Source organism: Periplaneta americana, chromosome 1, assembly GCF_040183065.1.
Source record: "Periplaneta americana isolate PAMFEO1 chromosome 1, P.americana_PAMFEO1_priV1, whole genome shotgun sequence".
NCBI lineage: Eukaryota > Metazoa > Arthropoda > Insecta > Blattodea > Blattidae > Periplaneta > Periplaneta americana.
In genome coordinates this window covers 172,797,151-172,825,059 of record NC_091117.1, presented here as the reverse complement: position 1 = coordinate 172,825,059, position 27,909 = coordinate 172,797,151, and the positions used below count along the sequence as shown (strand labels likewise).

The following is a 27,909-nucleotide window of genomic DNA, read 5'->3' as shown; positions in this document are numbered from 1 at the left end:
ATAATTTGCTGGACTATCTAAGGGGGGCACGTGGAGTCCAGAGTGTATTGGGATAAACCAGAAGATGTTGAAAGATGTGGAGGAAAGAATTAGAAACGAGATGCAACACACCTGTGGGAAAAATAATGTACAGATTCCGTGATAGATCAGGAGTTTGTTTGATTACGAACGGTTGTCATTTTAGATAATGTTTTGTAGAATAAACTCAGGTTACAATTTTATTAATGATTTTGTCAGGTGAATACCTTTAAAATATGCAGCTAATAAACTCAACCACCTTTAGATTAAAATTGATACAATTTGGCAAATCTTCCTTTCCAGTCATAACATTTAATGCCGATTCCAACTACTTTAAAGTTGTTATAGGTATCTTTAAAATGTTGTCAGGCTCTATGTACTTAAGTACATTTATCTTCTAAAACACTGGTATAATATTGCTTGGCTTATTGTATGCAATATATTGAAACTAAAAATTAAAAAGTTGCGTGTTAGTCCATATATATTTTTTTACTCTCTGTAGTATAAATATGATTTGAAAATAATGCAAATTTTGTTCGTAACATTAAGAGTTTTTTATTCTAGTAAACACCGTATCAAAGTCTAAATTTGTTTTTAATCACATTTGTTTTGCCTTTTTTAAGCTTATTTCGAGACATGCAGTAGCCTATATCATGCATGAAAGCTCTTGACAACTGACCGTTTTGCTTCCCTGTACTAAAGTACTTCGCTATCTCTTGCATAGAAACTCACTTACTGTGTCAGAATAAGTGTCCATAAAATCCTGTTCTGAAGTGCCTTTCGTTACGTCACTATTCCTGCCTATTTTAAAGCAATATTTCCGTCTTTGAAAATTTAATATTTTTTTCGAGTTACGAACTGTTACGGCAAAGTTGAAATGTTGAGGTGATGTGTAATTTAAGTATTTCCTATTTTTAAGATTTTTACTTTTTCAGAATTGTTAATTTTCTCGATAATTATGTAATAGGATTTTACAACGATTATATCGTGTTCGAATTTTCATGCGAGGAGAGGATACTGGAACACATAATGTGAGATTTTCGGTACCAAAAGATGGGACAATTCTCCCGAAAAAAATAGAAAGTCCTAAGAATTATACGAATGTTTTGCAATTTAAGGGACAGAATTTTGAATAACTATAGATTTAATTTTACAGCGAGTTTGTGATGGTTTGACTACTGTTTGTAATTAATTTCAAACCATCCCTGCACGAACGCTCATGTACTGTAAAATAATTTACTAATCTCATATATTGAAGAGTCGCCCTGGGTAGCGCAGTCGGTATAGCGCTGGCCTTCTGTGCTCGATGTTCGGGTTCGATCCCGGCCCAGATCGGTGGCATTTAAGTGTAGGCCTACTTAAATTCGACAGTCTCATGTCAGTAAATTTACTGGCATGTAAAAGAACTCCTGCGGGACAAAATTCCGGCACACCGGCGACGCTGATGTAACCTTGGCAGTTGCGAGCGTCGTTAAATAAACTATAATTAAAAAAAATATATTGAAGAGATGTTATTAAATTTCACAGTATGTTTTAATAACCAATATAGATAAGCATGGAAACATAGAATATAAATGCAAAAAGTAGATCTACGTCTGTAATCAGTCAGTGAATAAAAGTAAAGCACAACTAGTTTTATGCGCATGCGTCACTATGATTTGAGATTGGCTTGCTCCTGATCCGCAAATTTTTCTGACCGTCAGGAAATGATTTGATGACGGTTTGATTTGCTGCAAGAACGCCTGATTTTAATCAGCAAGTAGTCAACAGTGTTGCCAACACATGAATTATCCCCGTCAGTCTAACACCTGGAAATCCGTCAGAATTCGTCAAAATAAAAAAAGACTCACTCAGTATATCTATATATAAATAAAAAACAAATTTTAACACAACTTACTTACCAACCCTTATTAAAATAATAATTCGTCAACCTCTGATTTGATTACGAGGAAATCTGAAACATGGGATTCTTTAACATGGTACGGCACATGTTCAAGTAAAAAGTAAAATCCCCCAAAAATTAAATAATTAAAATAACAGCTAAAAATGTCAAGAGACGATGTAAATCGTAAATTCCGCCAGAAAATCCGTCACCCGTCAAAGCCATTATTTTCCCGTCCACTACGTTGAAATTCCGTCAGTTTTGACGGAATTTCCGTCCAGTTGGCAACACTAGTAGTCAAGAGTTTGAAGTTACCGCAGCACGAACAGTAAAGTCGATGTGCGCATGCTCATGACGGTTGGAAACGTAAAGTGCTGCAGAAACAAACCTATGTTAGGTAGTAAGGAAATCTGTAGACAGATCTATATGGCAGAGAAAAAAACACATTGTTATAGGTTATTTGTATTATATCCTAAAAGTCGGTTGTAATTATTTTTCCGTAACCCTTATTAGTTTATATAAACCTTATCCTAAACCACGAGTGAATTCCGTTAATTTCCACCATTTGTGGGTCAATTTATTCACAGAGTATTAGTGGAAGGTCATAATTAATCAATGAAGATATTTGTAAGCACATGGCGAATTTATAACCAGAGAAATGTGAGGATCCGGTGTGGAAAGTTGAGGGACCGCTGGTTGAACATTCTGGTTGCAAGGCCACCGCCTGAAATGATATACGACAAAATGCAAAACAAGGAACACACTTCCTGTGTCTATAGCGGGAAGATACTTCTCACTTCCTGCCGGAGATAGATCTTGGGTCCACTTGATTTTTAAATACACTACATGCAAATGAAAAACAGAAGAAGTACGTAATAAATGAAAGCAATGTGAAACTGTCAGACGAAAATGTAAAAGTGAATAGGTATTCTCTTCTTCCTCTTCCTCTTCTTCTTCTTCTTTCAGTGGGAGAACACAAATTTTCATCGGGCTTTTCTCTATATAAAAATATAAACTCGCTTAGAAATTAAGTACGATCAAATATGTTTTCTGTAATGTTGATTTTAATTTTAATTCCGCAGTATTTTACAAGGAAAAAAAATCAATTACTCAGTTTTTCAGAGCTTATTTGCTGAAATAAAGGCATTGAACATCTCTTCATAAGGCATGTCCCCATTGAGACAAAGACATTCCAAAATTATTAATTTATTTGTAACCTTCGCTTTCCTCACGAGTTTAACGACTGAATGAAAACTTTGGCCTACTGTCTCAAGATATCTGAAATCTCACAGTAACGAATCGGTTGATTAGCACTGGAAATATATCTTTCACTAAAAGGAATATTTTTATAAGATATGCGTAAATAAAGTACGTATGAACATGATACGTACATCTTCGTTGTACACAGGGTGCGAATTAAGATTTCTGATGAGGGGGGATAGAAACCTAGATAGAGAATACCATACATAAAATTATTATCATCCTCATTCGATACGGCTCAACGCTTGGTCGCACTGAGTTGCTTGTCTTGCATCTTGATCATAATAATAATTATATCCATGAGCAGGCTTAAGATAAAATGTGTAGTTCCTAAGTTATTGATTGTTGTCAGCTTGCCGGTGATAATACATCAATATTATTTTCCTTGCTTTATAAAGTACATACAGGTTGGAACATAAGGTAGTACATTAATTGTAGGATGTGATTCCTTAAAATATAACGAACAAAAAGTCTAATGCCATTTTGCTCGTTTTTGTGAAGTTTCTGAAGAAATAATACTTTTATCCCGACATTTCGATCGCGAATTTTACGAATACTGTTTAAAATACGGTTTAATTTCTTGTATAACAACGAAGAGAACGTTTGTTATGTTCGCTTTGCAGCAGTATTTTAATTAGAAAATTCACAGATAACGAATTAATCGATTGAAGAAATATTGATTGTCGAGTCACGCACAGAAGGTCTAAAAATCTGACATCGTTGTCGAGACGGCAGACGGTTTGCGTAGTACTCGCAACTGATCATCTGTTGTGATGTTTACATTGCATTAGTGTGCAGTTGGACGTACAGCATATTTTAAACAGTATTCATAAAATTCGCGATCGAAATGTCGGCATAAAAGTATTATTTCTTCAGAAACCTCGCAAAAACGAGCAAAATATTAGATTTTTTTGTTCGTTATATTTTAAGGAATCACATCCCACAATTAATGTACTACCTTATGTTCCATCCTGTATACTAGTATTAAAACAATTATATTTTGTGAGGGGGGCGATAGAAGTTATTCCTGGCAGGGATGTTAATATGAATTTATGAGAGGGGGATAACTTTCCAACGGGGGGGGGAAATTTCCCCCATCCCCCCGTTAATTCGCATTCTGGTTGTACACCTAGGAAAACACTATTCTTTCGTCAGTAAGCAGTGCTGGTTAAATCTTTTATCCACTTCTGAACAGTTCATTTTTAGCAGTCACTTAGGCGACACAGCGAACCAGACTAATCAACTTCAACGAATACTTCTCCCCCCCCCCCCTCCAAATTAAGATGCAATCCCAGTTTCTAACTTTCGCAGTCACTTCCTTTGGCATTTCAAAACAAGGTACTTAATTAAAAATACAGCACGACCCAAAAGCGTTAAACTGATGTTCAGCTTTCAAAAAATCTCCAGATGAGTCTCTCTCCGTATTCGGAAGTCGCGAAGCGTCCTCGGTGGTCTCTTGGGTACCATGCTAATCGTTGAATGCAAGATTCGTAGATTCAAGTCCAGCCGAAGACAGTGGATTTTAAAGGGCGATAAAATCTTAGCTGTTTATTTTAAGTAATAATGCATTTAACACCCCTGACTTGTTTGCTGATTTTTCATTTCTATTATTTTCACAAACTATTTTACTAATGTTCATTGTTAATTAATTATTTGTTTTTATATTAGTGTGATAAATTAAATAATTAACGTAAAATTTTCATAATTTATAAAATATAATTTCAAACCTGTATGACAGTTTAAAATAATACAAATTGTTCGAAAACGAAATGGCGTATGTCGGATGCCTGCGCGAGTTTCCGTGTCTCTGATTTGCCGCGATCACAGCTGAGGTAAAATAGCTAGGCCCAGTTTCTTCAACCTTTGTTAAATTATAACAGTGTGTAAACTTAACAATTGAAGCATTTCTTCAACTACTGTTAGTACTAACAGGCTGTTAAAACCCATTTTAATCTAACTGCTCAATTTCATGCAGTTAAATCGTTTAACTTTCTGTTAGCATAGAAGTATTCAATATGGCGGTAGATGCTGAACTTCTATATCTTGATTATTATTTTATAAAATGATATCCATGAATACATAAACAGAGCGGATGATTTCAGTCATTTGACAGAACAGAAGTTCATACAAAGGTATAGGCTATTTTCTGCCAAGCTTCACTTTTCGCAGTCAACACAGATCCGTTTGTTTGTTTATTCTCAATAATTGGGTCCACACCTGTGGAGTAACGGTCAGCGCGTCTGGCCGCGAAACCAGGTGGCCTGGGTTCGAATCCCGGTTGGGGAAAGTTACCTGGTTGAGGGTTTTTTCCGGGGTTTTCCCTCAACCCAATACGAGCAAATGCTGGGTAACTTTCGGTGCTGGACCCTGGACTCATTTCACCGGCATTATCACCTTCATTTCATTCAGACGCTAAATAACCTAGATGTTGATACAGCGTCGTAAAATAACCCAATAAAATAAAATCAATAATTGGTTCATACTACGTAATTGTTTCCAGCAGAAGGCTTCTCTCGAAGGAAGAGAAATTAGTCCCATGATTTGTTTTTGTTCCAGTGTTTTCCATTTCACAACAGCAATACCAATGATGGAAAGAAGCAGACCTGAGAGAATAGAGAGACTTTTATTCTCTCTGAATCAAACAACGGAAACAAGCGAGAATCGCAACTGTCAAAGTTCAGAAAGCAGAATTATTGAGCCTATACTTGGTTATAGGTTATGGTTAAATTCTAGAATGTCTGGTCCTAACAGAGTGTTAACAAACAGAAAGTTAAAATGTGAAATGTAAAGTTGAAGAAACGCAATATTTTTAACAACAATTTATACTTTTAACTTACAGTTAATTAACGCTATGTTAGGTGCATTTTAAAAAAGGTTGAAGAAGCCGGGCCTTAGAGTATTATGTAGAATGAGGCCACATGGAACTCTTACTTCAAATCAACAATTATTCACACATAAAGGAAAACGGAATGTTGACAGACAGGGTAAACTCTGGGAGGACCTTTTTTAAACTGAACATTGTGATGCTGAGGGTGGTGGTGGTGGTGGTGACGACGGTGAGATCGTTCTGTTAATATATAATATTTCATCATTGCCATATTTGCCCTTGAGACAGACAAAAGAAACAGAGTGCTAACTTGCAGGTGTAACTGTGTGTACAATGCCTGCATTAGGGGGTATATTAATATCGCGGTCGGGTGATCCAGTTTATACAAATACAAGTGTGGTGTTTACGTACACCTTCAGTTGAGCCTAGTCAGTGAATACAGACACAAGTGAAGCTTCTTGTCAATATAAGTGTGCAGTGTTATTTTAGAGAACTTGAGTTATCGTGATACTCTGAATTTGTAAAACGAAAGTTTCAATTTGACTGATCAACTCGTCAAAACTGTTGATGATCTGTTATTTTATCGGAGAGTATAACTAACTGAATCTTACGAGTGAATATTAATACGTGCTTGAAGTTTTAACATCATGATAATTATGCGATAAAATTAGGTAACGTTGTGTGAACTTATTTAACGGTGTTCGTTACATTTTAAAAATTGTGTGTTGAATACCAGAGTTTGGATGTTAGGCAGTCACCTTTCGTTTCGTATTTTTCAGGCAGTTAACTTACCTATAAATTCTGTTTGGAATCTGTTTGCAAAAAATATAATAAATAGTTGCAAATATGAATAATAAACAAAAAACATTTACTATTTTTAAGTATTTTTCTCGAGTTTTGGTATCATTAGTGTGGAATTTTACCCCTTTTTGCATACATTTTCTTTTTTTTTAAATATAATTTACGGTTCAGTTTGAATGTTGTGAATCTCTGAGCATAGGATGACAATAATGTTCAAAACAAGAGACCGAGTATTGTATTTACAATTTCTTGAACTAACATCGATATAGGTAACATTAGACAATACATTTGTATTATTTATATTTGAACCCAGATACTCGTATTTTAGCTTGACATGTAATCACAAAGCCATATGAATTTTAATCCTTAAATTCGCAAAGTATCCTATATGATACTACAGGTTAGTAGTCTATATGCTATAATTTTAATAGTACAATAGAAAAAAAATTGGTAGGAAAATTAAAATTTCACAAAACTATAATATTGTACGGCATATAAAATATGGACGTTGCGATAGTTGTTTTCTTTACAGTCCGACACGGTTTGATAAACTAGTGTGAGAAATGAAGTTTTGCCAATTTAAGCAAATGTTAAATTCTATCATTTCAAGTGGCTGAAAGTTCAACGGTTTGTAATACATTTTGAAAGATAATTTCTTTGTAGGATCACTAATATAGCTCAGATGGTAGCAAATACCATACTATAATAATACCGGACAGCTGTATACTAGCAGCATTGACATGAGTGCGAAATATCGCGGACTTGACATCTAGCGGAAATCGGACTATTGTTTAAAACGTGAGGTACTAATGTGGAATAATATACGAGACACTTACGAAATGTTGAATAGTACCGTGTTTAATGTAATATTATTTTATATCAAAGCTGCATATTATGACAAGTATTGCATGCTTCATATTATTTTCCGTAATAATTAATGGTTGCGTATTTTTTCTTTGCTTTAGTGAGACAAAATTAATTCTGACATTAAGAATGAATTCACAATAACGCTTTAGCCTACATACCCATTGCTGACAACTGTAAAGATAAAAATGGTAGTAATCTGATGCTTGTGATAATTAGTAAAGGCATGTGGATAACAATAAAACTTAATTTGCTAAAACCTTAACATTTCCAATATATATATAACTTTTGTTCATTTATTAGGTCTAAATAAAAAAAAGATAATTTTTATTGTTCTATCAACACAGAGACAAAGGCATTAGGCCTAATACAGAATTTTGTTGACTCACGTTTTATGAACTCTCGGAAATCGAAAGTACGATTTGGAGCAATTTGTAATACTGTAATTGTAGCAATTATAAACAGCACATATACACCCTGACATTTTAACACAGCACTAATTAATAAAACTATTAACTAGCCCAGCAACAATATACATTGCAGTTGATTACAGCTTATTTCGCGAGTATCGCCACACCAGCCGCCTAGGAGCAGCACCAGTGTTGTTCGCGCGCAGAACTGCTAGCTGTCCGGTATTATTATAGTAAGATATTTGGTGGTAGTGCTTTTGAAAATATTTCCTTCATAGAGATAAAATTAGTGTACAAAGCAAGAAACAAAACAGCTTCACAACAATTCAACAATGATCTAGATTCACACATACGCATATACAGAGCGTTCGCCTACGGGTGAGGCCAGGAAAGCTGCATGTACTGATACGCCGCTTTGTACGCGCAGTTGTTGAGACACGCTCGACAATCAAGGACATCAAGGTCGACAAGTTATCAGTTGTGAGCCAGGTGTTGCAGTATTTAACACGTACAGTGCAGTTTCTTGACACAATTGAATAAATATTCAGCTTGTGTGCAAAATTTGTCAACAATGAAAAACGCAAAATTCACTCTTGAACAGAGTTTTTTTATGTATGATGCATAGGCCTATGTGAAAACAGTCATGTAGAGAGGTGCGTAGGCAATTTGAAGTGAAATATCCGGGTGCTCCAATTCAGGATAGAGAAACTGTTAGACGTCTTGTTAACAAATTAAGGACAACAGGGTCGATAAATGCTACAATTCCTAAGCGAAAACAGAGAGTATTGACGGAAGAAAAAATTGATGAAAGCAGTGCATCATTTACACGCTCTCCTAATAAATCTCTAAGAAGTGTTTTACAGGAAGTTAGTGTTTCAAAAACATCAGTCTTTACTTGTGCTAAACTTTTAAAATTAAAACCCTACAGAGTATAGTATAGAAAGCGGAAGTTTACGGATAGACGATTCCCGCAAGCGACACCGCAGGCAGGCCGTTTTCCTGGCCCCACCCGTAGGCGAACGCTCTCTCTCTCTCTCTCTCTCTCTCTCTATATATATATATATATATATATATATATACTTGTTACAACATACACCCTTTCGTCATCATTTCAGTCGCACACAATGCACAAACTGTGTATTTCCGCATTGTCTACCGGTTAAATAATATTGTATTCACACGTCTGAAGATGTCGTAAAGTGAAAATTTTTATGTATAAACTAGCTTCAATAAAACAATAATATAACGTTAAACATTATTGTGTTTTAATATTAGTATTATAATTATATTAGATACGTCATATTGACGGAAATAACAAATTCTGAAAATATAGTTAGAAAACTTGAATGTCGTATTACAACGATATATCATGTGATGGAATGCTACAACATTTCTGCAGTCATTCTCTTTTCTCAGGAAACACTACTTGAAGTAAATACACAATTCTATTTTTTTTTTTTGCAAAAGCTATAAATAAAATAAGTATCGAAAAAGCATTCAAAGTTTGGGATATAATACACACACAGATAATTTTTTTCCCTTGAAGAAATTATTATTTTATATAGAATTATTTCTGCTCGTCGTAGGCATTTTTGTCCCAAGTTTTTTACATCGTCCGGCCACATGGCTACACAAGTAGAGGAGTTATTGTCTTGTTTATTCCAGAATAAAGTGCATAACGGTCACCATATTTCCGCTACCCAACCACACTTTTTATTCCTCTAATGGCATTTTACAATGAGGATATTCACTAAATTAGCTCTCAACGTTCTAGCTTTGAACAACTGACCCTTTCAGCTTTGTTCTTCAGAGGGGCGAAAACATCCAGACACTATGCACTAACATTATCTGTTGTTGTTAGACCAACTTCAAACTCTTTAAATAGAGTTAATTATATTTTGAAATACGCAGAGCTAAGTTTTTAATAAACTTATGTATAAAAGTCAGCACTGTATATAGGCATATTTGTATTAAAGTAGTTTCGTGCATAACCAAATAAAATAGTGTATTTGGCATAACTCTGTAGTTTGATTTTAAATGGTGGTTGGAGTACTTCATTACTATGTCGTTCCCACAAACGTGCACTGAAATCTTTTAACGCAATAAACATTTAAATAGAACTGTAAATTTTAAAGACGAAATGTATGCAAAACTAGGATGTGACATACTGACACAAAACTTAAAAGATATTTAGGTAGGTAGGTAGATAGGTAGGTAGGTTGGTAGGTAGATAGATAGATAATTAGATAGATAAGTAGATAGATAGATAGATTATTAGATAGATAGATTATTAGATAGATAGATTATTAGATAGATAGATAGGTAGATTATTAGATAGATAGATAGGTAGATTATTAGATAGGTAGGTAGATGGATAGGTAGGTAGGTAGATAGATTATTAGGTAGGTAGATACATAGATAGATTATTAGGTAGGTAGATACATAGATTATTAGGTAGGTAGATACATAGATAATTAGGTAGGTAGATACATAGATAGATTATTAGGTAGGTAGATACATAGATAGATTATTAGGTAGGTAGATACATAGATAGATTATTAGGTAGGTAGATACATAGATAGATTATTAGGTAGGTAGATACATAGATAGATTATTAGGTAGGTAGATACATAGATAGATTATTAGGTAGGTAGATACATAGATAGATTATTAGGTAGGTAGATACATAGATAGATTATTAGGTAGGTAGATACATAGATAGATTATTAGGTAGGTAGATACATAGATAGATTATTAGGTAGGTAGATACATAGATAGATTATTAGGTAGGTAGATACATAGATAGATTATTAGATTGATAAATGAATGAGTAAATAAATAAAAATATAGCCTATATATAAGAAAAGTACCAAAACGATCTAGGTCTTCTAATCTATGCTTTCGTATACAGTTACCGCGATTAGGTTTTTGATGTTAAGAGAACATTGTCTATAAATTACCAATAAAATATCGTAAACCAAATAAATTACACTTTATTCTCAACCCTGTTCATCATTTATCGTCCCTGAATATATGATTGAAATGAATGTTAAAATAATTACTATATTAACTATGACTATAATATACGTGCATTGTGTCGCTTTCTCTTGTGATAACGCTGTTTAAAGTGGAGCAGTGATATGGTATATTTCTCGCAGGTAACCTCAGACCCAAATATATTGCTTTCAAAGCACCAATACTGTGACTCATTGGAAAACAGTGGGGAAGCCCTAGTAAATATCTGTGAGCAGATCCCAATACATGTAGTGTAGAACTTGTCCTGTAAATAGGCCGGCAGGATCGTTCGCGTACCAACAGCGATTGCAGTACGCCATGGTTATTGTTTACAATTGTGTACATGTCATGCGGTAATACGTGATATGTTGTAACTGTGTTCTTTGTGTGTTTAGTGTGTAATTGTGTCTGAAAAAGTGCCTTCATGTTGATATTTGTTTCTTCTCTTGTGATGGCGTATATTTATGTGAATACAACATGATTCGTGTGATATTGCGAGACTATGTGCCTCCTAGTAAACGTCCAGTAGATGCTTTGAATGAAGAGCTTGCTAAAAGAGAAAAGGAACTTGAAGCTGATCATATTCGTAGGTTTCAACAGTGGCAGTCTGCGGCGTCATTCCGTGAATTTTACACATGTGTAAGTGTTCCAAACCATTTGATGCTCTATTCCTTTTTCATTGAAATGTAGGTCATGTTCAGATGATAATGTTATGCTGTGTTCCTTTCAGCTTTTCTATATGGGCCTTAATCTTCTGTTATTTTGTGTCATCTAAGCCTAAGGGCCGTTTTCATCAACACAAATGTTAAAGATACACGGACGTGTTGTTTGTTGCTAAAATTTCAACAATCGTGTTAACAATCTTTCGTGCATTTCGATTCCATCAACAATTTCCAGATGGATGTTAATATTTTGTCAAGTCTCGCGAAAATTGGGGATAAATAGTATGAATCAGGAAGGTCACGTCAGCGTATAGATAATTATACAGTATGGACACTTCGCGTCGGTACCTTTGATGCAACAGGACTGATTTAAATGACCTTCAAACCAGTTTGAGCGTGAGATTCTGCTTTCTCCCAGGAGGTGGCGCTGACATCACACCAGCTAGCAGTTGACACAACGGAAATATAACACATACAATTAATACATGTAGGTACATTGTGTACTCAAATAAAATAAATTGGACCGATGAAATAATAAATCTGTCATTAACTGTAATGTCTAGACTCTAGAGTTCCTTTATAATGAGAGTTGAGACGCTGACGCCCATCAACAATTAAAATATGTAATGATATGATAGCGCTGAAAATGGAAAAACAAAACTCCTATGAGAAGTAAACCCATATACCTATATTATATTGTATACAAATATTATACGAATTTGATACATAATTTTATAATGTATTATATTATTTTATAATATAATTTATTATACAGTATATAAAAAAAAATAAAAATAATTATTACAACTAGTTTGTCACTGAGAAATAACGAAAAGCTGTTAACTTGAATTTATTTGAAGCAAAGCGTTAGTGGATTATGCAATAAGGTAGGCGATGTTTGGATCCTGTGTCTCAACTCTATTCTCAATTATTATCTTAGCTTGTGCTCGATTACACTAACCTCTAGCGTTTGAAAGTGGAACTAAACGCCGGCGCACAGAGAAACAAAACACAGGAAAATTCGCTCAGTGTCCATTCTATATAATCCCTATTCGCTAGTCACGTCAGAACCAAAGTTTTTCTGAACGCGTTTTACCCGCTTCACATTGAAAAATCCTGCGACCATCTCTTTGGCAATTATAACTTTTTATTGAAAATAAAAGCGCGAAACTTATGGTGCAAAAGAAATAAAGGATCCAGTTTTACTAATATCTTTATTAGTGGAATTGGTAACCGAATATAAAGAGTTTGCAATGCAAGAAAACAGATGGTGTGAAAATCAAAGCCAAAGATGATTAGTGGGTGCCAGTTATTAATGCATTCAATTACCGTGTGGAGATTACCGCAAGAAATAAGCAATGCAACGTTTTGGGTCGCTCTTCAATTGATAACATTATATATTTTCGCCGCATTCCCACTGTAGCATTAGAAGCTAACCTTAAAGTAAATGTCAGATAATACCATGGCGAATTTTCGTCCTCATTTATTCAAATGTCATCTCGTTATCACCAATTTTTATTGTATAAACCCGAATAACCTAGTTTATATAGCGTCGTCACATAAGAATAAAAAATAGAAGTCTGATGTATGAATTATAAGTCGTCTCATTGTAGTAAAAGAAATATGTAGGTCTATACAAAATATACAGTAAATTTATATAAACTAGTATAATTTTTCTTGAATTGTTAAAGAACTCAGAAAATAACTTCATGTATTGTAACTAAGTTGATTAATCGTTAACTGAAGTTCAATAAATAACTAGGTATAGGAAGATAGTTTAATGCATCAGTTTACTGGCATCCTTGTTTATTGTTTATTGTTAGTAAAATAACATTTACAAAAATACAGTCATATTCTTCCCTGAAGGAGTAAAAACTCGTGCTCAGGGAGTTATCTAAAGACATACTTAACACAAACAAAGATAATTATTTGACACAAAGTGGGTCAAGAAAAAAATATATAGGAATAAATTAACTTTAAAAATACAATTTCAACAATTTAACTCACACAAGTACATATACATACTAAATCAACATATATTCTTTAAAAAATTAAATTTCTAACGCTATTTTTGAAATTTCTGATACTAAAATGTTCCAAATTTGGGTATTTTTCAATTATTTTATTATATAACCTTGAACCAAAGTAGGTACCATGGCTTAGAGCTGTGCTTGTGAAACACTTTGGTTTCTCTAGTCGTATAAAATCGGATCTTTTAGTTCCATATTTATGATGATACAATTTGAATTTATTACGATTTTTATGTATGAAGTTTAATAAGGCAATATAATAAATCTGTTTAATTTTCAAAACATTAAAATCAGTGAACAGAAGCTCGGATGAGTAATCAATTGTTACGTTCTCAATTGTCATAAATGCTTGTAAATTAATATAACAAAACTAAGATCTTAATTGTGTTACTCTCTTACCAGTATAATCTGCCAGTTTCAACGCCTGAAAAAAAAAAAAAAAAAAGGCGAAATGCATTCTTTGCTCGAGAAGCGTTGAATTGTGGTGACCTTCCTCGCTAAGTGAATAAAATTTGCTCAGCCTTAAACTATAACTTGCTGAAACACCTTCATAAGTTAATGTTGATTGTTTTTTAATACATTGCAGACAAGTTTATTACTTGGGTTACACAACTGGCTGGAAACGCTGAGGTTCGTAATTTTTTTTTTTTTTTTTTTTTTTTTTTTTTTTTTTTTTTTTTTTTTTTTTGTGTACGATGAACATTGTGGTTGTCCTTTAAGGAAATAACACAATACTTGCGAGTCAGCCTGCAGAAATGATAGTTCATGATGGAAGAGATGCTTTTTTGATACTCAGCAAATGCTATGAGGTAGTCATTTGGCCTTACACGGATTACTTGTCTCTCTCCATGATGCTGCAGAAAATATGCAGGAACGTTAATGTTGATGTTGGTCCGCCTGACTCATATAAAAAGTATTCAGACCTATGCGTTATGCGTTATTAGTTATTACGCTCCGGGCTGCTGCGCTATGAATTTAAAATGAAGACATTGAGGTTTTTTTTTTTTGTCTAGGTCTGTGTAAGGAATTATTTTCTTACAAAAGACCTTTCTTTTTCTTCTAAATTTCTTTTGAAATCTATGCTGTAGGTCTAATACATATTTTTTAAAGATACGTTATAAAGAAATATCTCATCCTACTCTGATTATTTAAATACACCAATCAGTCTAAAAAAAGTCTTACAAGCAAACATTCTGATGTGGGCAGATAAAAAGTTTTTTTTTCTTCCACCATGTTAATAATGTCAAAAGAAGTGCTTACACAAATTTTGGCCACTCGACCGCAATTACAAGGCCGTCTAAAAAGTGATTTTCTCTGGGGCCGTTTACAGAAAAAAACACAATTGCATGGAAAGATTTATTGAAACAGTACAGCAATTATTGTTGCGGTATTTGTCAACATATCCCCCACCGGAGTTGAGACATTTGTCATACCATGAGATCAATTTTTGTATCCTTGTGTCGCAGAAGTCAGCTACCTGAGCTCGGAACCAGCGTTTGACAGCCGTCTGCATCTCTGCTGATCTCATGATATGACAGATGTCTCAGTTCCAGTGGGGAATAAGTTGAAAAATAGCTCAACAATTGCGGTGTCTGTTCCAATAAATTTTTCCGATGAAATTGTGTTTTATTTCTGTTAACGGCCTCTGGCGAACTTATTTTCTCATGGTACTCGTAATTGCGGTCGAGTGGCCAAAATTTGTATAAGAAATTCTTTTGACATTACTAACATGGTGAAAGAAAAAAATTAACTATTTTATCTGCCCCGATGAGATTATTTGCTTGTTAGTCGATTTTGAAGAAATACACTTTTCTGTAATTTGGGCTGTTCTTTTATTTATACAGTTTATAACTAATAATGCATATTTGTTCACAGTCTTTTGGATAAATTTCCGTTATTTCTAGGTGAACATGTTGAATTTCTCCAAGGCAATGTGAAGAGATGTTATAATAATCATAATAAATACGAAATTAAGCATTTCCAGACCTAATCTTCTCCCTCTATCCCTATATATTAAGAATCTGTTCCCGAAATTTTACTCTCTATTTTAAAGACTCTGTTAGGTATATATTATAAATATATTTATATGGTTCCAAGACGAAAGGTGATATGCCAATTTTTGGCGAAAATGAGATTTTGCGATATGTTATGCATCCTGATGGTATCTTTATTGTGACGAAAGATGACATGCATATTTCTATTAGTTTTTTCTCTAATAATTTGTTACTAAACATGATATGATTTTATAAGCCTTTCAAACTTTAAATTCTCGCTCCTAACAACTACAAAACATGACATCATATTTTACCTTAGAACCACATATTCGTAGATTTCGATGTGTAGGTAGATGGATTGTGATTGTTATGTAGACGCAAATTTGAGTTAGCTTTATCACTTCCGATGTAAAGTAACGGAAAAGTGAATTTTCTCAAAAATCTCGCGTAGTTTTGTAGCATTATGAATTTATGGCACTACCTCTATACCCTGCATGTTGATGTAAAAAAAAAAAAAAAAAACATAAAATATGTAATAATCCTGATGTGTCTCAGTATAGTACCATCTTCAAGTAATGAGAAAAGCACAGAAAGAAAGTGGTAAAAATTTAAGTTATTTCATTTATTTATTGTATCCCATAGATCTTACATTAGCAATGAAGCTTTAAAAGATGTGGAACAAGTCAAAATTTTTCAAGATTACAATTACAAGTTTTTACAATTTCAATTTTTTACAATTTTTTTGACGAGATGTAGTGAGTTGAGGTGTGGCCGAGGATTCGCTAACAGATTACCTTATGGTTGGAGAAAACCTCGGAAAAAATTCAACCAGGTAATCAGACCAAACGGGGTGAAGTGAAGTGAGGCCGAGGACTCGCCATAGACCACCCGGCATCAATCCCACGGCTGGGGAAAACCTCGGAAGAAGCCAACCAATTAGACCAAAGGGAGATCCAAACCAAGCCCGAGCGCAGCTCCGGATCATCAGGCCAGTGAGTCTGTCGACTGAGCTACATTGGTGGCTCTACTAAAAATATACAGTACAAAGCAATCAGATTATTAAATTTACAATACTGAAATTAACAGCATGTCTGTTAGAATTTGTATATTCATTTCATTCATCACTCTCCTTCACAAGAATTTAAAATAACTGGATTTCGCTATGGCAATTCCTTAAAAGAAAAGAAAAACTGTTGATTGTGAATATGGCTAGAATATTCGGAGAGTAAACCAGTGTAAAATAAAGCCCAAATCTGTTACTGAGTACGATTCACGAATTCATGGTTACACTTGAATTTAACGTTCTGCATTATGTGCATGTCGATATTAATTTAAGTGTAACAGCAGCGTTATCTTTTGATTAGAGGCTAAAGAAGCTGTTCTCGTAATTCTGGAACGCTGGATGCAGGGGAGGAGAGCTATAAAACATAGGCAGTAAAGAAGGAAAAGATATAAGAACAGAATTTCACATTTTTATGCATGGCATCGTCAGTAATGAAGTCGCTATAATACGTACTAACATTCCGAAATATTTATATAAACCCATGCTTACTGTATTGTTTTGATGAAAGCAGTACCTACTCAATTGAATCGTATTTGTATATCTGCAGTGTTGGTTCTTCTTATAAGTTATAAGATAAATATTTTGGGACTTTAGTGGACATGGTGGAAACTTAAAGTACGTCCGGTTTTGCTTTTCGTTTATTCATTTTAAGGAAGTAAAGTATTTAACTTTCAACAACGCAATAAGAGCTTAACGGACTTGATTTTGTGAGATCTGTTGATTGTCACATTTTTGTGAAACCGATTGTCACATTTATCTCATTTGTAATATTTATTGCTTTATTTATGTCCTGGCATTAGTGGCAAATTAATAGGTACCCTATGTAAGAAAAAGGAAATAAAACTTCGTGTCCACAAAACGGGATAAAAATGAAATAAAATGGACAGGACAAGAATGAACGATTCATCTCCATATATATTTACATGAATTGTCGGTTGATTCTTTAGAGGAACAATTGATAATGAAATTTAGGCCTAAATTGAAGGGTTCATAGTTATAGTGGGACAAGCGCCATTTATTAAAAACGGAGAAAGATAAATGAATACCATAGTTTAATGAAGATTGGTACATTATTTAGTTTTAATGTGTATACTTTGTATTACTTGCTATATGTTTCATTGAATTATGCTAATCACTTAATTTTAATCCTTGTTTTCTACGCTTTTAATATATGGCGCTTGGCCCACCATGGCTCTGAACCCTTCAATTATGGTTTATTGGTTTATTTAACGACGCTCGCAACTGCCGAGGTTATATCAGTGTCGCCGGTGTGCCGGAATTTTGTCCCGCAGCAGTTATTTTACATGCCAGTAAATCTACTGACATGAGCCTGTCGCATTTAAGGACACTTAAACGCTATCGACCTGGGTCGGGATCGAATCCGCAACTTCGAACACAGAAGGCCAGCGCTATACCGATTACGCTACCCAGGCAGACATTAATAATGCAATAATACATTTAAGTAGCAGTACAATAAACCTAACTGTACAGTGGAACCCACCATTCCCACTGAGATTTATTTTTACAAAAATATTCTCTAAGACAGTGGTCGGCATTTCTTGACTCGCGATTCAACTTTTTAGCACACAAACAGGGTGAAGGGGTAAGGCATGATCTCCCTCTCCTTAGCCGTTACTTGTTCATTCATACAGGGTGTTTAAAATACGGGGCATAATTTCAGGTATGTATTTCCCACATGTAGACAATCAAAATAGTTGAATAATTTCGAGGGAAAAATTATTCAAATTAACTTTACAGGGAGTTATTCCTGAAAGCTTAATTTGAATCAAAATAGTTCATTACAACATGTGTCCGGAAATGCTTCATTTCCGAGTTATGGCCTTCACAACATTGAAATTCGCCTCATTGACCTGCGAACACGATCCCAAACTCCAGGAGTATTGCGTATGTCCTCAGAACATGCCACAATTCGATCCCGAAGGGATTCCAAATCAGGCACCGGAGACGAATAAACCAATGATTTTAAATGGCCCCACAAGTAGAAATCGAGAGGGTTCAGATCAGGTGAGCGTAGAGACCAAGCAAATGGGCCACCTCTACCTATCCATCGATCAGGAAACCTTCGATCCAAGTACCGGCGAGCCGTACGACTGAAGTGTGCAGAAGCGCCATCATGCAAGAAGTGAATGTGTTGACGATTGATCAGTGGAGTGTCTTCTAAAACATGAGGTATGGTGTTTTCCAGGAAGTTTGTGTACGCCTACCCCGTAAGTCTGTTTACAAGTACATGGGGTGCAACTAATCGATCACCAATGATACCGGCCCACATGTTGAGGGAGAACCGCACCTGGTGATGAGATGGAACAGTTGCACGTGGGTTTTCATACGCCCATACATGCTGATTGTGGAAATTTGTTATGCCATCTCGTGTGAACTGTGCTTCATCTGTAAATAATATTAAGGCAGGAAAGTTCGGATTTACACCACACTGCTGCAAGAACCACTGCCAGAACCTAACTCGACCAGGGTAATCTGCTGGTGACAGGGCCTGTACACGTTGCAAATGATAAGAATACAATTGATACTCTTTCAACAGTCTCCAGACAGTCGTATGTGGAACATTGACTTGCAACGCTACCCTTCGTGTGTCACAGCCTCCAGAATCTCCTTCTGTACTTCTGGAGTTGCAGATCTTGGTCGTCCCCTTCCCAAACCAGGAGAGTTAAATTTTCCATACTCGCACAGACGGTAATGGAGACGTACAAATGTCTTCCGATCTGGACATTGTCGCTGTGGGTACCTCTCCTGGTACAAACGACGAGCCAGCGCAGCACTGCCGTCCGCCTTACCGTACATGAAGTGTATCTCTGCCAGCTCTTGATTTGAATACACGTCGCACAGTCTAACGCCTACACAACACTGAATGTAACCTTCGCCTCGGAATGAACTGTCAGAGTGCCCTCTTAATGTCTCCTTTGACGGCAACGACCTGCGGAAAAAAAAACTTTCCGGTGAATTTCAATGTTGTGAAGGCCATAACTCGGAAATAAAGCATTTTTCGGACACATGTTGTAATGAACTATTTTGATTGTCTACATGTGGGAAATACATACCTGAAATTATGCCCCGTATTTTTTAAACACTCTGTATATTCTACTATATTTGTGAACATTTTTTTTTTCTAAAATGAAAGTTGTAAAATCAAAAAGAATGTCTCGTATGATAGACGAACATCTCGTTGCTCAGTTAAAATTGGCCTCATGCAGCGTGACTCCTAATTTTAATGAGTCAATTACACATCCATCATAATTTTTAAATAATTGTGTATAAAGTAACAGAAGAAAGAAATCAAATCAAACAAAAATGAAAAAGAAATGAACAAATATACACTGACGTAAACTTAATTGGACTTTTCTTTAGTTTGGGTACCGTATGTTTACTTTCCGTCTCTGTGTACGTAAAACTTGCAATACTGAAGGTGTTCCGCAACTTCTCCTCTTAAACCTCCATGCTTCCACCTCCCCCTTTGCTGTGTTTTGCGGACTATTTCGTATGACGTTTAATTGTTGACCACTGCTATAGATATACAAACATCAGCGCAAAAATAATGTTTGATGCTTACATGGGAGACAGAAGGAAGGCGGTATATACAGCAGTGGCAAAAAAAAAAAATACGGGACCGACCCTTGTAGCTGATTTCAGAGCCTTGTTCACTCCAGAGCACGATAGACTGGTAACTAAGACTTTTGTGGTTCGAATCCTGCCTGGGAAGGAAACTTTTTTTTTTGTTCCTTATTCAAATTTATTCCCAATACTTTTCGATTGCAGCGATATTTTACTACTTAATTAACTTATTATTCCCAGAACATGAATTTTGGCAGCAATCGAAAAGAATTGGGAATAAAATTGAATAAGGAACAAAAAAAAGTTTCCTTCCCAGGCAGGATTCGAACCACGAAAGTCTTAGTTACCAGTCTATCGTGCTCTGAAATAGCTACAAGGGTCGGTCCGGTTTTTTTTTTGCCACTACTGTACACTTCTGAAACGAAAATTGAGGAGTTACAGGTTTTAAAATGACAAAAAGAAAATAAATAATTAAAATGTATTTTTTTTTCAAAATAGGCAATGTGCTTCTGAATACGCAGGATATTAAATACATCAAAATATGTAAACATCTGTAACTTAAACTTCGGATTAGCGATCTTTTTTGTGTGATTCGCCGACGTTTTTGTTTTTCTCTTAGCTATACATACATACTAATAATAATAATAATAATAATAATAATAATAATAATAATAATAATAATGATAATGATAATCTATACTAATAATAAATCTGTAGCCGAAACTTTTCTGGTAATTTTCGATTTTCCAAAAATAATTGGTCCTAACATATATAATTAACCACCCTGAAACCGAAAATCGCATTTTTGAAATTTTTGTTTGTATGTCTGTCTGTATGTTTGTTACCTTTTCACGCGATAATGGCTGAACCGATTTATATGAAAATTGGAATATAAATTAAGTTCATTATAACTTAGATTTTAGGCTATATGGCATTCAAAATACTTTATTTAAAAGGGGAGTTATAAGGGGGCCTGAATTAAATAAATCGAAATATCTCGCTTATTATTGATTTTTGTGAAAAATGTTACATAACAAAAGTTTCTTTAAAATGATTTCCGATAAGTTTTATTATTTACAAAATTTTGATAGGACTGATATTTAATGAGATAAATGAGTTTTAAAATTAAAATAACTGCCATCTAAGGCCGTGTAATGAATTAAAAAACAAATGACTTCGTCTATAAGGGGCCTTGGACAACAACAATCGAAAAAGGGGCTTTGGACAGCAACAATCGAAAGCTATTAAACTTTGCCTACAGACAATGTTTCTATGTTTGTATGAAGTAATACCTATCGGAAGCTATATTAACCGATTTGTATAATTAATTATTATTTCACCATTGGAAAGTGTAGTTTCTCTAGATGGACATACTGCTATAATGTTATTGCAGTAACTTCTTAGTAAATCGAGGACAGATAAGATTAAAATAGCTTCTTATGCACAGAAAATTTGATAGGCTATTTTGTACATTAGTTTTCTGTATTTCTTAAAATAATATTTATGTACACACACATTTTAATCTTAGAGAATTAACGAACAACGAGAGTGTATTGATTTAGTATGCAGTAATAGTACGTTAGCTTAGCAATCCATTATTTTATAATTCAAATTTTAACTATGCTCAATCGAATCGTGTTAAAATACATAAAATAGACTATATAGCCTATATGCAATAAGTGCAATGCAAAAAAAATTGGGTAATGAGCCAAGCAGATTATGTTACGCTGTTGTAAAAGTTGTTGCTTCTGAGATTCAAGAGCCCCCACAACAAATTAAAAACTTTCTTATCGGAGTACATCCGTCATCAACGCACTTTTTATATAATATAAAAAAGGTAAAAAGGTAAAGGTATCCCCGTAACATGCCATGAAGGCACTTGGGGGGCATGGAGGTAGAGCCCCATGCTTTCGATGACCTCGGCACTAGAATGAGGTGGTGTGGTTGGCACCACGCTCTGACCGCCTTTTACCCCCCGGGAAAGACCTGGTACTCAATTTTATAGGAGGCTGAGTGAACCTCGGGGCCATTCTGAAAGTTTGGCAACGAGAAAAAATCCTGTCACCACCTGGGATCGAACCCCGGACCTTTCAGTCCGTAGCCAGCTGCTCTACCAACTGAGCTACTCGGCCGCCATTTATATAATATAATATAATAATAAATATGTAACCAAAATTTTTCTGGTAATTTTCGCTTTTCCAAAAATAATTGGTGTTAACATGTATAATTATTCATCCTGAGACCGAAAATCGCTTTTTTGAAATTTTTGTTTGTATGTCTGTCTGTCTGGATGTTTGTTACCTTTTCATGCGATAATGGCTGAACGGATTTCGATGAAAATTGAAATATAAATTAAGTTCGTTGTAATTTAGATTTTAGGCTATATGGCATTCAAAATACTTCATTTAACGGGGCCTGAATTAAATCGAAATATCTCGCTTATTATTGCTTTTTTTTGTGAAAAATATTACATAACAAAAGTTTCTTTAAAAATGATTTCCGATAAGTTTTATTCTATACAAAATTTGGTAGGTCTGATAGACTTTTAAAATAACAATACAATACGTTTTCTCCGCCGCCTCAGATTGTAGCGTTGTTGTTCCTGCAGTAATTCCCATGTGCAAAATATAAAATTTTTGAGTAGGAAGAAAAAACTCATTTATTAATTCCATGGCAAAGGTACATAGGAGATCGTGAATTCTTACATTTTCGAAAGAAAGAAATATAATTACATATCACTGTTTATGCTGTATCACTATTTAAGTTATTTGAAGGGTTCAGAACCATAGTGGGCCAAGCGCCATTTACTGAAGACGTAGAAAACAACGGTTAAAATTAAGTTATTACCAAAGCTCGGAACTTGGGGACTTGTGTCTTTGAACGTGGCTAAGCGACCGGACTTCAATGACAACAAACTCCTGCTTCCAGCACAGAGGTACTGTAAGGTCTGCTATAAAAGTGGTTCCTGGCTGGAACAACATAATGATAATATTATGGTAGGTTGAAACAAGTAATTTTATAACATATATATAAATAAACATGCAAAATATATAAAATTTACAGTTCTGCTCTGTATATTTTATTACAGTGTATGACTACATACATTCGAATATTTTTCGAACCCATACCTTCTTCGTCTGTTAGTTAAACATGATTTGAAACGAAAGAAACTTATTTCCACGTCACATGAAGTGACGGGAGCAAAATTATTTTTTTTATTTTATTTATTTTAACTAGCTACCTACTGAATACAAATTACATTTATAAAACAAAAATGTTTCTAGCCACTACCGTAAGAGCCAGGCTCGTGTACGGTATGGTCTTAGTCAATAATATAACATAAAATTTACAAGGACACTTTACTAAATACAGTAAGTAACTTAATTCAAACCAATAAATACAACATAAGAGCAAGAATAAAGAAGAAAGAGAAAAAGAGAGAAAAATACACATTTAATATAAATTGACAATTCGACAGAAGCCAGTGACATTCAATAGAAACAAGAATATAGTAGACAGAAATAAAAGGTAAAAAAATACATTTGTTAATATTATATTATATCGTGGATAATTTTACAAATTTATTTTTTAAAAGCTTCAATTTTAAAAAATTTCAAATTTGGAAAATGGTTTGTAATTTTATTATAAAGTCTTAGGCCGAAATAAAGTATTGAATGTTTTCACTGTCACTGTTTCCTGTTCGATTTTCAGTAGTTGCTAGCTGATCTCGTATCTGAGAAAGATAAGTATCCTAAATTTGTCTCGAAAATAGTTTTCAATTTCTATGTTACTACTAGGGAAGGTTCCACTACGACTTGATCCATGGCTATGGACAAATTTTCCACCGTTTTAAGGGACTGAAATGTATTTCAATGAATGCCCGTTTCCAATCTCTAGTTTGTGTTTGACACAAGTTACAAAATATAAACTCTCCATTCGAAGAAAATAATGTACCGTCTCAGAATTCCTCCGCGAAATTCTGTACCTAAATTTTAAGAAATATATTTTCAAACGTATACAATACCCATTCGAATAATACGTATTTTCTTATTTTCAAACAGACCGTTTACCTCTAATTAATTATCTGAATGTCATTGGCTTCGACACGACACAGTTTCCTCGTCCGTCTTCCTGTCATTCGATGTGACCACTTTCTTAGTACACACGACTGTCCCTGAGCACTTGCAGCGTGAGCTTTGTGTACATTGTACCTGTAACCTTACTCATGCACACGACACACAAGTCCCCAAGTTCCGAGCTTTGGTTATTACCTTAATTCAATGGAACCATATAGCAAGTAATATAAAGTTTACACATTAAAGCTAAATGATATGTCAATCTTCATTAAACTATAGTTGCATGTAATAACAAATAAGAAACATGTTAAAGAAATTGTCATTGCACCAAATGAGTGCTCTCTGGACCAAAATGATCGCAATTTAATATTTAAATACAATTTCAATTAAGTAACATATTAAACGATTTATCCTTCTAACAAACACGAATGTTCCCTGGATCAAACGTCCTATTTTAATTATGTAATTACTTTACATTTATTTCTAACAGGTGCAGCGGAGCGCACGGGTACGGCTAGTAATAATAATAATAATAATAATAATAATAATAATAATAATAATAATAATAATAATAAACAGGGGAGACAAATAAGAGGTAGAAAAGAAATACATTAGATAAGGGGAAAAGGACAAAAATTTAAAGTAAAGAAAAAGGGAAAAATTAAGTGTGAGAGAAGTATAGATGAAAGGAATTAGAGAATGAGAGAAAATAAATAGAGAATTAATGGAAGGAAGAAAGACAGAGATTAATGTTGTAATAATGTATTGGGCTTACTTGACCTGAGATTCATTCCATACATAAAACATCGTAGTTGATTGGCATTAATACATTCAGTGCTTGGCGCTCAGCTCCACTGACACAGTTCCTGTTAAACCTTGCGACCTTTTAACTGCAGTGTCTGTATTGTACACGTCTGCAACCTTGAACTGAACACGAGTACAGGATGCAAGACAACCTCTGTCTTCATGCACTCCTTTGTCACCTCGGTGACTGGTACGTGGGATTACATGAGGATCTTCGACTAGTTCCTGAAAATAAAATTTTGTTTATGCGTAATTAATTTGTGATAACATAATTATATATTTTTTTTCAGTACCTAATTTTGTAACAATCTTGCGGTAATGTTTCGAGCATTGTGCTATACAACTTTCTGGTGCGGCTGTAAATAAAGCTATTAACACGAGAGCAGAATGATCGTCAACTGTACACGTTTATCAGTTGACCAAAAGAATTGCGGCCATGTTGTTGATCTGGCCTAGTGTTACAATTCTTCATGTATTAATTTTTATCCTGATAATCAAAATGGCAATGCCGCTCAAATAGCATTTCATCATTTTGTCAGTAAGATATATAGTTCTTTCATACCATACGTACATCACTCTGAAACTGTGTACATAAATTCAATGTTTAAAACAGGCCTGCACAAGGTTTGCGCTCTCCGAGCCGGCTCACAGCTCATGAGCGGAATGCAGATATTAGCTGCGCTCTGTATGAGGGTGAACTGAAGAAGGGGTGATCTCGTACAGAATATACACAAAAGGAAGTACTATTACGAGTGTTTATGAAATAAATTCCCGTTCAGTGTTTGCAAAACTATCTTGGACTATTATTAATTATTAAAGAAATATTTATTTTACAGAAATAATAGAAATTCTATAGCTACTTAAATGTACAATATCATTTTGTTATATTTTTATTTATCAGTAGATGAAAACGAGGTTTTATGCTGTTGGCAGCTGGAAGGAACAGTAATCTACTGATCGTAATGAAACATCAGTTACAGAAGCTCGATGTCTGCCTTTATTAAAGTTGATTATAGAAAACAGTTGCTCACAAATATAAATTTTGAGCCAAACCTAGCAATCATTTTCACAGCCAGCCTGTGTAGTCGTGGATATTATTGCTAATGTTTAGTCTTGTAAAACTCAACCAGGCTAGTAGTATTATTCAAACGATCTTTAGCCCTTAGGTCACATTGAAGATCAATAAGTTCGAGCTGTAAATCGTTAAATGTTATGTTCCGTCTTTTAGATTCCTCCATACTGTACTGTAGCAGTAGGTAAGTAACGTGAAACAGTTACTGAGAATAGGCCTACACACTGCACTTCATTAGATAATTGAGTGGTCGTTTCCCCTCTCCTCTACCTATAGCAAGTCTATGTCATTCTGACGTATCTTCCTCTCCGTTTCGGCGAGCGGTAAACACAGCTCTCCCGCTCCGAAGGAACGCGCGAGCTCGTTGAGCGCTGTTTGTGCAGGTATGGCTTAAAATTTAATACTTAATTGAAAACAGTGAAATGCTGTCTTCTTTCATCGTTTTCTTGACTTAATCCTAATCGTTGTAAGGGAAAATGGTGGAGAGTATTGGAGACTACTCAGAATGCTTGAGCAAAAATTTAGTGCGTCTCTCGGAATTGTGGTTGAGTAATGATTCGAACTCTTCCAAGAGAGATATTAGAACTGCTTGCGGCACTATACCATTGTCATTCGGAAGCCTGTTAATGTTACAGGAAAGACACATTATTAAATGATGATCAAGTAGACAGAAATTTTTCCATTTTCAGGTAAAATTTTCTGTCTCATTTAATTTGTTGTAGCAGTTTTACTCTGTGGGGACTATATTTGGGTTCGAACCTGCCTCGAGCACGAATGGCCGCTGTCCCTCATCAGAGTGGTTTCGTATACAGGGTGTTAAAAAAGTATCCAATATTTCAGGAGGTGTTAGTATGCATCAAAACAAGAAAACAATGTCTAATAAACATGGGTCCTACAGCACATACTTTCTGAGATCTGAACACTTGTTCATAAGAGGTGCTCAATGTGATGTCCATTCATGGCAATGCATTTCTCAGCCCCTCGGCGTAAAGAATCACGCACTCTTTGAAATTTGTTTTAATACGTTAATAAGAAAGTCCTGATAATGATTCCCAGTTAATCTCTGTGGTAGCAAGTATGACCCTATTAATCTATCACAGTGGTCGTCAGCACTCGCTGAAATGTACAAAGCGTAAGCGGTGCCGTCCCGTGTGCACCGTCGTGCAGCAGGAAGAGGTAGAGAGCATACCTGCTAGCAGCTACGAGTGCACCATGGTGCACTGTGTTTTCCGTGGGTAAGCAACGCTAGCCCCAGGGTGCTCTGCGCTGAGGAACGCTGATCTATCACCAAGAACGCCTGTCCATAAGTTGATTGAGAATCGGTGCTGACGCCTTGTTTCTTCAACTGCATGGGGATTTTCATCAGCCTACACATGCTGATTACGAAAATTCACAACACCATCTCTGCTGAACCCCGCTCATATCCGCAACAGACTTTTGTTTTCATTATTCCGTGCGACGTATCAGTATTCCATGCCAGGGGTGTCAACTACGGCATGATTATCTGGCAGTCTGCTGTATTGTAGGGCAGAGAAATGCATTGCCA

At 34.9% G+C, this 27,909-nt stretch overlaps 1 protein-coding gene across 2 annotated transcripts in view; it reads left to right on the top strand.

The window, feature by feature from the left end:
* didum (dilute class unconventional myosin) overlaps positions 1–27,909 on the top strand; it is a 190,211-nt gene that overhangs the window by 65,553 nt on the left and 96,749 nt on the right. The window contains exon 1 of one of the 2 annotated variants that reach the window (XM_069832089.1): positions 11,517–11,716. The exons of the other annotated variant lie outside the window; for it this stretch is intronic. Coding sequence (XP_069688190.1) covers positions 11,555–11,716 — 162 coding nt within the window. The 5' untranslated portion in view covers positions 11,517–11,554. Of the gene's footprint in view, positions 1–11,516; positions 11,717–27,909 lie in introns of those variants that run through there. 2 annotated transcript variants of the gene reach the window in all.